The 10,647-nt window shown below is 39.6% G+C and overlaps 1 protein-coding gene across 1 annotated transcript; it reads left to right on the top strand.

Annotated features, from left to right (window-relative positions):
• The first annotated feature begins 38 nt into the window (after positions 1-38).
• On the top strand, positions 39-7,390 carry LOC103917727 (chromosome unknown open reading frame, human C6orf62). The gene is made up of 5 exons (XM_009324913.1): positions 39-1,677; positions 3,675-3,851; positions 4,429-4,551; positions 5,436-5,570; positions 6,112-7,390. The coding sequence occupies exons 1-5, from the start codon at positions 1,549-1,551 to the stop codon at positions 6,235-6,237; spliced, it is 690 nt and encodes a 229-aa protein (XP_009323188.1). The 5' UTR covers positions 39-1,548; the 3' UTR covers positions 6,238-7,390.
• The last annotated feature ends 3,257 nt before the right edge of the window (positions 7,391-10,647 follow it).

Here is a 10,647-nt window from a genome sequence, read left to right as displayed (position 1 = left end):
CGCGGGCTGCGGGTAGTGAGCGGGCCACGGTCTCGGTCTCTCGTCCGAGTCTCTCAGTCTCTTGCTTAAGTGGGGGGGGGAAGTTTTGGGAGGGGTTCCTTTTTTGGTTTTGTTTTCCTTTCTTTTTCCTTTTTGTCAGGAGAGGAGGGGAGAATACTTTTTCCCCCTCTTCTTAACCTGGTCCGACAAATTTGTTAACCTAAAAACTTTCAACCCCGACTAATCAAACACCTGGGGGGGGAAAATGTCTGGAGAGAGGAAGAAAATAACCTGATAATTGGGGTTTTGCTTTTTGGGGGGAGGGTGTTTTAGAGGTTTAAAATTGCAACCTAGGCTTGCAGTTAAAAAAACCTCACAAAAATTTTGACACCGAAAACCTGTTTTGTGAGAAAAGCAGGAGCAAAACTCTCCATGTTTTCCAAGTCGTGACCATGAAGTGAGAGGGGAGCTGCCGCGCAACTGTGGGTGTCCCGCTGCCCTGGGCACAGGCCGCCCGCTGCAGCCTCTGCCGTCTTGTGTAGAGAGAGGCCTAAGGAGAAGCGAAAAGCATTGGCCATGCACAGCCTCGGCTAACCGTGCTCGCTGTAGAGCACTGCAGCAGCAGAGAGAGAAGGATTCCCGGGGGATCAGCAGCCCAGGGAGCGTGTGAGGTTTTGAGGGATGTAGGGCGCTCCCACTGGTAAGGAGCCCGGGTTTGGGGCACTGATTTGGATTTTAGTCTCTAGGTGAGATAATACTATCCCTTGAACCCCTGCCCGCCCCTCGTCTATGGCCATCATGATCCCTCTTCTCTCTGGCAGCAGTAGCCTCAGGGCAATGATGTGCCTGATGATGAGCAGGATGAAGTTAGAAATGACTCCGCTGTTTTTTCTCTTTGCTCCCCTTCAAACCAGCACTGTGTTGTCTGTAGTTGATTTTGTTGTTGTTGGCAGAGAAATGTCATACTTCCCAGGATGTGCACTCCTCCTTTGCACCCTTTTCTCTGCTCTCCACCAAGTGTAATAATTCTAAAGAAAAAAAAAAAGTCGGGCAACATAGCAATAGTGGAAAGCTGAGAATAATAATCAGTAGAGTCATGAATCTGGCTGGGGTAAAACGCAATTTGTAATTTCAGCTTCTTTTTTTTTTTTTTAACCAGAGCAAAAGTACCCCCCCATGGATTGGGCTTGTGCCAGTTGCTTTTTATTGTACACATAAATTGTGATAAGATTTGTTGTTTTTTTTTCCATTCTTACCCACTTATTCCTGCGGCTAAACTGTTCAAATTTTTGTCTTCAAAATTCTTAGGTGTTTTTTTTCTTGGTTTATTGTAAAACCTCTTGTCCAGCCATGGCTGGACAACTACTTACTTTGTTTCTTGATCCCTCTGATACGACACTCTCGTAAAATATTGCCTGAGGTGCGGTTTTGGGTTACATTCGCGTTTTATCTATTCAGTCGTATTCGCAGGAATAAAACGACTTGTTTCTGTTGTACTTGAGTCTTATGAAAAGGTGCCCATAGTTTAGCGACAGTTTCCAAAGGCTTTAGTACCACCTGTATTACAAAATGGGGGACCCGAACTCCCGGAAGAAACAAGCTCTGAACAGACTTCGTGCTCAGCTTAGAAAGAAAAAAGAATCTTTAGCTGACCAGTTTGACTTCAAGATGTACATTGCCTTTGTGTTCAAAGACAAGGTAACTTGTTTTTCATGTTTCTGTCTTACTGTGTTGTCCGTTGCAATGCATGTTAACGGTGCTGTGCAAAATCTTGCTGCCTGATTGCATCTTATGGTTCATCCTGAATAGATTCCGTTGACTTTTAAACTTTTTTTTTAATTGCTAATTGCTATAATATTTATTTAGTTCACGTTTGTCACTTTGGCTTTTCGTATGTTTGTAGTTTTGTAATGCAGAGGGTGCCAGTGCCTTGTTAAACGATTACTTGGTAACTTCTGAATTGGGTAAATATTTTTTGAAGTTAATACTGTAATTCGTTAAGCCTAATTGGGGTCTGAATTGCATAATTGTTGGCTGTGAACAGTTGAGTTGAAAAGGGAGACCTGGCTGGAGCGATTGCTAAAGTTACTGCGTTTATCTGGTTAAAGCAGAAGGGAGAACCTGGTGGTTGAAGGGAGGAGTTGCAAAATACAATATTGAAATGCCCCAAGCACACAGGCATATGTGAAACTGCTGCTACCATTTTGAAAGGGAGCAGGGAGGGAAAAGAGGAAGTCTTCATTTGCTTGGCTGCCTTGCCTGCTGCTGCTGGATGCTGCGCCTCCGGGCCAGGGTGCGGGGCCTGGTGGTATTTCTAAACCTAACTATAGACCCAGAACTGTAGGAGAGTTTCCATCCGCAGAAGGTGAAGAAAAGCAGGTGCTTATAGTAAGTGAATGCGCTGAACAAGTGATGAGGAAGTGAAGATAAAAGCAAATGGCAACAGAGTACGTAATGCAGGAAATGCACGTAGATGAGCACTGAAATTATTTAATCCCCTCAAATGTATAGTTTTTGCATTCGCTGTAATAGTTACGTGTTTTTTAATGAAGACTCTGTTCTTTCAACTTTTTTAGTTGAAAGTTTCCTGAAAATTCCTAAGTTCAATATGCTTTTGTTCATCAGTTCTAGTGCAAACAGAGATGGATATAGCAGGATGTAATTTCTTGGTACTGTCTCATAGTAATAAAGAGAAATATGAATGTTTAAGCAGTGGTAACAATTAGATTTTCTTAGATGATATGACTGTAATGGTTTTAGTTGGAGCATTCATACTACTTTCTGGTTGCTTTGCAGAAATTCGTTGCAAATGCCTGTTCTAAATCCTATAAAATTAGCTTATATCACAGTGAACTGAAGACGTCCATCCAGTACCAGTTTGCTTAAAGTAGGAGTTTAGCTCAGCCTAGCTTGGTCAGCAAATAGTTGCCTGTTATGTATCTTCTGGCTGGGGCTGTGGAGGGTTATTTGATAAAATATTCTTTGTCTGTCATGTAGTTGTTAAATAGGTCAAGACTTCTCATGAGCTATAAGAAAGCTGTTAGAAGCAGACATACAATTTCAAGTGATTTTTACAAACAGCAAAAACACTTCTTCCAAATTCCCCATAGTGTTTTGGCCTTGCTTGAGAGAGAGCGAAATATTTCTCGTGAGTATAAAAGTTATTTAGCAAATTAACATAGTCCTCCTTTGAGAAGGTTATGACTTGTAGCTAACTTCAGATTGGATCTTGATCATCCACTGTTACCAAATGTAGCATTGAAAGACTTCACTTCTCATGAAATGCCAACTTTGAAGTACTGCAAAGGGAAAAAAAAGTGTTACTTGATTTGCAAAGAGAAGCTTGCGGAGGGCTCTTGGTCAGCCCAGAATCATGTGTTCTACGTGATGGCAGGGCAGTTCTGTTAATGTTTAGATGCAGCTTTAATGTTTGCAAGATTGGCATGTAAATCTGCATCTTTGGAGACTACAAAAACATGTTCAGCTTTTTATTAAAAAGAAGTTACTGGGCTGATTCTGTTTAATTTATAAAACTTTGCATGTAAACTTTAGTGTGGTTTGTGTCAAAGTCCTAATTTAGGCAATGTGCACTTTATACGCGAATGCGAATAGAAAATCACAAATTGTGAATTAAACTGTTAGATATAATTGCCTAGAAAGGATTGTAATCTTAATGTAACCTGTGCTTTTTTTAGAAGAAAAAGTCAGCGCTTTTTGAAGTGTCTGAAGTGATACCAGTCATGACCAATAATTATGAAGAAAATATCCTGAAAGGTGTGCGGGATTCCAGCTATTCTTTGGAAAGTTCCTTAGAGCTTCTGCAGAAGGATGTAGTACAGCTTCATGCACCCCGCTACCAGTCTATGCGCAGGGTAAAGTTCCTCTTTACACATGCTGAATTTTAGTTTTTCAACACTTGTGCTTTTCTTTGTGAATCTTAAGGCAAATCCTGCTTTTTTTATTTTCTCAACTCGTCTGCTGCACGAGGGTTCCGCAGGCGTGTGTTTATGGGGTCTAATTTGAAGGGTAACAGCATATGTATTCTGAAATTCTGTTTAAATATGTAGTGCTCAAGCTTTACCTTTCATCTGTTTCATGCAAATACACCTTGGGAATTTTATCTTCTTGCCATCCTTGTCCTTTAGTGGGCATGTGTTAATTCTTGCAGCAACTCTTGCTGTACAACTAAGTGGTTTTGCTTTATGAGTATTGGAAGATAGTCTTTGCTAATGTTTTCTTAAAGTTGGAATTTATATTAACTGGATACCGATATTAAAACTCAACGGAAGGCAAGGAAGACTTTAGTTGTGCTATGAGTAATAGAAATGGAACGTTACACAGACGTGGTAATAAGTACCACCTTTAAATTGTGTGCCTGTATAGATAAGTTGCTTATCTGTATCTTTGACTAATGGAGGGAATGTAAGTACAGAACTTTGCTACTTACAGGATGTGATCGGCTGTACCCAGGAGATGGACTTCATTCTTTGGCCTCGTAATGATATTGAGAAGATAGTCTGTCTCCTGTTTTCTCGGTGGAAGGGATCTGATGAACCCTTTAGGCCTGTTCAGGTATTTGTTTTTGTTTTTTAACTTCAGTAAGTAGCTTACACCTGGAGGGGAGGATAAGTACTCTCTCTTCCTAACTAATAGGTCGATAAGGTATGCGACTTCTGTGGATGTTAGAAAGTATGCTCTCTGTTCTTATTTATAAAGCAGTTAATGTTTTGAATGCCAAATTCTGCTTCCTGTCTTTGCGCACTGTTGTATTAGCGCTTCCAAAATCTAAGCGTCTGAAGGACCTTTGCAAATGACATGTATGTATAAATACATATATCGTGTTAGTGTTTGTAGAAGTGGATTAGACATGGCTCTTGGTACAATTGAATATTTGTCTAAGTATGATCATGTCATTAAGGTTCTGTGAGTATCCCAAGTTTCTGTATTTTGTTAGATGGAAGAGGGTCTGAGATGGATGGAATTCTTGCATTATAATTTTACCTTGAAATAAATGTCAGACATTTTAGACTATTTTTTCAGTAGCCAGCCTTAGCTGTTTATATTCAGATTTTTTTTAAACAATGTTATATGTATTTTCTGTGCTGGTTCTGCAGTAATAGTAAGCTATTGGAAGAAATGTGCTGTATTGTTGATGCACAGGGATGTTCTGCCACAACAAGCTAGATCTGGTTTTATATGTGCAGTTAAAGTCGTACCTTTGAATTGTTAATACGTCACTGCAATGACTAATGTCGGTGTTGGCAGAATGAAACTAGGGAGTTCTTTAAATTGTGCCGAGACCCAAGTGTGTTGTCGTTGTGGTCCCCAATTTCTGCTTTTCATAGATGAGAAAAGGAAAGAAATAAAAGTAGTTGTAAATATTGAAAAACAATTAATCGGTTAAACGTGAGCTTTAGCAAAACAAGTATTTTATTCCCCTCCCTCACACAATGCAGGCCAAGTTTGAGTTTCATCACGGTGACTATGAAAAACAGTTTCTGCATGTTCTGAGCCGAAAGGACAAGACTGGAATTGTTGTCAACAACCCTAACCAGTCAGTGTTTCTCTTCATTGACAGACAGCACTTGCAGGTAAGCTTACTTTGTCCCTCTTTTTAACACACGTGTTTTAATCATAAAATGCTTTTTCTTCTTAGGAACATCCGATGTGATGTTATTGCAAAATACTCAAGTAGAAAAACTGATTGTGCATTCATGCTTGCATTTCAGCAGTTTCAGAGGAAACTTATGCTATAAATAGGATTCATGGATGCAAAAACTAGCTATAGGCCACAGATGTGTTCACGTAGAATTAATTTAAAGTTCTTCTGTTAAAAATTTAAATAAGTTCTAAAATACTTAAGTGTTGTGGGAAAAATAAAACGTTGGCTTAATTTGGGTGATACTACAGGAATTATTCAAGTGAAGAATGAACAGAATAGCAAAAACATTTTGGGCATTAGAGGTCGCAGATTGTTTATACGGATGAAATCATGGTTTTTAAATGTCTGTGGTGTTCCTCCACAACCAGCAGCAAGCTAATAATTGGGCTGGATCTCCTGGGGGTCTGCCTATTAGTCTTGAGTTAACTTTCATGTTTAATAGCTTTTCTTTGGGTTTTCTTTGCCTCTAGACTCCAAAAAACAAAGCTACAATCTTCAAGTTATGCAGCATCTGCCTGTACCTGCCACAGGAGCAGCTCACTCACTGGACAGTTGGTACCATAGAGGATCACCTCTGTCCTTACATGCCAGAGTAAGGTACTGGCCAGCAAAATGGGGAAGATCACAGAATGCAGCAGTGGATTTTCACTTTCCTCACCACTTTATTCTTTCAGAATTTAGAAGAAAATGGACTCATGTTCAGAACACTATACATTGTGAAACTTGATCATCCTGGATTTTTTTTATCATTTGTATCTCAGAACTTTACAATTTTTTTTAGATGTTTTCTGCATGGACCTTGTGAAAGAGAGGATGCTCTGCACACTTCTGCACTGCATCAGCGTCTTACTAAAATGTGAAATGAAGGGACTGTACACTGAAACAAATGTATCTGAAAGCACAAGGTGATCATTTGTGGTGGTGTTCCCATTTGTGCTGGTCATGCCCCCTAACATCTATAATGTTAACCATCAGTATTTGGAGGGTGAGAAGTGAATGTAACGGGTATAAAAGCCTTATAGCTTTGCTGTTAATGATTGTATCAAAGAGCACTATCATTCATTTTAATGAACAGGAAAGTGGCTATTACAATAGGAAGTAAATGTGGGAAAGAAATCTTTCTTTAAAAAAAAGGCATCTCATTTAATGTGTAGGCATTTTTTGCCTCTTATTTTGCTGGGCCATGTCTAAGTTTACTGGCACTTTTGTTTTGGATCTCTTTCCCCAAGTTGCTGTATAACTGTATGAAAGTATTCTTTTGAGTTGGATGCGTTTATACAGATGAGGCAGACCTGGAGTCTGAAGTTGCTAAAGCAGCTAAAAATAAAGTAAAATATTAGCTGCAGAAACAATGTTGGTAGAGGATTATTTTTTCTTGAGAGTTGAGACTTGTAAACTTGCAGGTGAACTGTGCAGGAAATACTGGTTTCTAAAACATTTCTAATGGAAAACCCATTGAGGTTTTTTTCTTTTGGAATAGACATTATAAAACAATGTAAAATAGTGTTTGGAGTGTCAAAAGTTGGTTCTGACAGAACATTTTAAGATTGTGCAATGATAAAAGGAAGACTACTGTATAGTTTTGATGACAAAGAAGGCTCTGCTTAAGGGTTGAGTACTTTACTGGAGTAAAACTGCATAAGCCTGCTCCCTTTGGATAAAACTAGTGCTTACCTGTTTAAAACTTGTATTTAGCTTTTGTTTGGAATTGGAAAAAATTGGAACTTAAATAAATTAGGTGAAAGATGACTGGTCTTATTTATGGAAATCCTATGAATTGAATTTTAGTAGTCTTACATCTTGACAGCGTCACCTGGTACAAACACTGAAAATGTACGGACCGTAAAATGGTATTAACAAAGATTAGTGTTAAAGGTGTTCTTACATATGTGGGCACTATGTTTTGAAAAGTAGCTGTCAGAAATAATCGAATTAATAGCACGCTATTGTATTGGTACATGGATATTTTTAGTTCTTTGGTCAATAAGGTCCTACAGGTTAAACTGGAGCACCCTAGAAAAACACCACCTGAAAGCTGCAACTTCACATTAATAAATGCCTTAAGCTACGAAGAAATATCTTGAAAGCGCTGCTCTACAGAATGCTGAGACTTTCTAGAATATTTAGTAAGCGCCATACCTGCTAATAGTACTTAAAATTTCCTGACTTTAAGTGCCCCTTCTTTGAATGGCCTGCAAGACATAATACCAAGTGTCCACATGAAGTTTGAGGTAGGCTTTGTAGCATCTTGAACCTTCAAGTTTTGTGAGTTTGGATTTTGCTTCCTAAGTGCAATCCCTTTGTTTCTTCTTAATTTGTCATTTTGGACACCATTTCACAGCAGTGAGAATACGGCCATAGTTATCTTGGTTAGCAAAGCAAGTGACTTAGTAGTTCTCGCATTAGGAATTTTGTTTTTTTCATTCTGCTTTCTCTTAGAAGAGCCTCAAGATGTTGGCCTGAGGGGCTGTGTACAATGCTTTTTAAGTGTCAGCAATGGTATGATCCATAACTTTGATTCTCTGTATTACAGGGACCAACCTGTTCGGTTTAATCACTTTTTTTAGGTTTGTATGGGATGCACGAGACGCACAGGCTACTCGTTTGTTCTTTGTGAGAGTGATCGCAGAGTTAAATAATACTGTTGGGAGAACATAGTTGTATAATGCTAATTTTGTTAAATGTGGCTATTCTACCCAGCTAACAAGTTACGCTTTTGCTGTGCTATCGAATTGAGTTGATAACCATCTGCGTTGTGTAAGTTGTGGGGGGGGGAAAAAAGGTGAAGGAGAACAACAGGCTTCAGAGCATGAGAATCTCGGGGAGTGTATGCGAGTTTGTTCTTAAATCATTTGGCAACTTTGAAAGGTGTCTCTTTCTCCACTTAAACAGGATGACTTCCGAGGGAAAAGATTAAACTTGACAAGAGTCCCACTCTTTCTCAACGGAGCTTCTTGTTCAATCTCAGAATATTCTCCTTGTAAGTTACTTCAGCAAAATGCCCTTCAGAAGTGAATGGACGCAGTTCACAATACCTACCTTTTGGTTTCAGGCCCTCTTTATATCGGCTTAGTGGCTTTTTGATAGGCTTTCTTAACTCCAAAGTGTAGGTTTTGTCTCACAAAACTAATGTTTACAAAGCACAGTTTGTGACTGTAAATCTAATTAGTTTGTTCAGTGGAGCTGTTTGGAATTACAAAAAGGGCTCTTTTATAAGTCGAGAATTTTGGTTACCGCCTGCTGTCGACTGCTTGTGTGGCTCCTTTGGATATGCTAATACCAAGGATTGAAATACGCTTAATATCTCACCTGAATGTGGGAGTTTTACCAGGCTATTGCTTGAGGATTTGTCATGTGAACTAGGCAAGTGCGGATGGGGCAGGGACAAATGTGGAGGCAGCAAAATTAAGTAGGCAGAGGCCCATTAAATCTCTTACATCTAAATGAAGTGTCTGATGAAGGGAAGCTTGTGTTGGGTGCTTCCTGGATTATGACAAGAAACTCCTTACATGTCATAGCCTGCTCATGGCTCTGTAGTTTCCCTTCACTTCTCAAGCTTCTTCAGCTCCACAAGCTGAAGTTATCAAAAATGCGGTAAGATGGACAGAACTGCTTGTACAAGCACTGCCCAAATGTAATAGGCCTGTAGCTAGTTTGCAGTTGATGCCCTTTGTCACATCTGTCTCAAAATCGCTTCTCGAAAGCTATTTTGTTACATTAAAATTGCTGTGTTAAGTGATACATCAGGTACTAGAAACACATTGGGATTATTCAGTGTTTCTCTTGAAAAAATTAAAAAATGGTTACTCAAACTAGAACTAATCTTTGAGCGTTGAAAGCGTTAGATCAAGGTACTGATCTCTTGCTACAAGTTGATTTTTTTGCATAGCAAAATGTTAGGCCTCTTAGAAACAAAGCTGGTGGAAAGGTGGTAATTTTGCCGGTCCAATTTTCCAGACGTTTCAAAAAATTAAATCTCTGAAAGACCTACTTGATCAGTATTTACAAAATACAGAACAAGCAGAGGATCAGCCTTCACTACAGGTAGGTGCTCTGGTCCTTGTGAATGACCGCATCTTTTTGTTGACACATTTAAGGCACAACGGATTAGCTTTAAAATTACTTTAAGACCTGATACAGGTGCCATAAACTCCTGCTCCTTGTACATACTCTCAGCTTGTGAGCTCTACAGGTGTCCTTCCCTGCCCATTTCTGTTCTGCTGCCGGGAGAACACTGCACTTCCTTGTACCTGTCGTGTGCCGAGTCATTAGGTTACTTGCTGTTAATGAATGCCATCTCGTGTTACATCTGGATCTCGGGGGGCTGAACAGTGAGAATGGTCACTTAAGGGTTTTTTGCTCCTTAAGTGTGAGATGATTCTGGTGGACTGTTCCAGGCTTCATTTAAGATTACGTTAAGGTTCCTGCCACTAGCATGATAGTTGTTAGAGTCAAGAATTACTAGACTACATTTACATCCACTAACAGCTAGACATGTGGTACGAGTTTACTTAATTGCTATTTTCTTTTATTAGCCTGGAAAAGCTTCTCCCATATTTAGTTTTGCACTTCTTGCAGCAGCAGATTCAGCAGCTGTATAAGCCTACAGATTCTGGAACAGCTTTCTGGAATGAGGTAATGAGATAAAGGGTTTCAATAGTGTTTTACAAAAGGGAAAAAAGTTTATCATGGATGTTTGAGGCATGGTACTAGCCTGAGTGGGGTCTATTCTAGAATTCCTTTTGTGGAATTTTTCATTTTAGTAATCTTCAAACCCCTCGTTCCCAAACCATAAGGCCAATGTTATTACTTGTCCCTTAGTATCATTAGCACACAAAAAGGACATTTCTGTGTGGAGGTTTAGCCTTCATTTGCACCCGTACTACCTGATGCCGTGCTGGTGCTGTTGGGAGCAAGGCCTCAGCTTGTAGGTGTCTTCCGTACCTGCAAGGCTACTTCCACTTTGCTGCGGGAGTTCAGCGCGACGGTGAGTTAAAAGGTTTGGA

This window comes from Pygoscelis adeliae, unplaced genomic scaffold (assembly GCF_000699105.1).
Source record: "Pygoscelis adeliae isolate BGI_AS28 unplaced genomic scaffold, ASM69910v1 Scaffold135, whole genome shotgun sequence".
Taxonomy (NCBI): domain Eukaryota; kingdom Metazoa; phylum Chordata; class Aves; order Sphenisciformes; family Spheniscidae; genus Pygoscelis; species Pygoscelis adeliae.
Note: the sequence above shows the minus strand (reverse complement) of the source record. Positions and strands in the feature narration are given on the sequence as shown.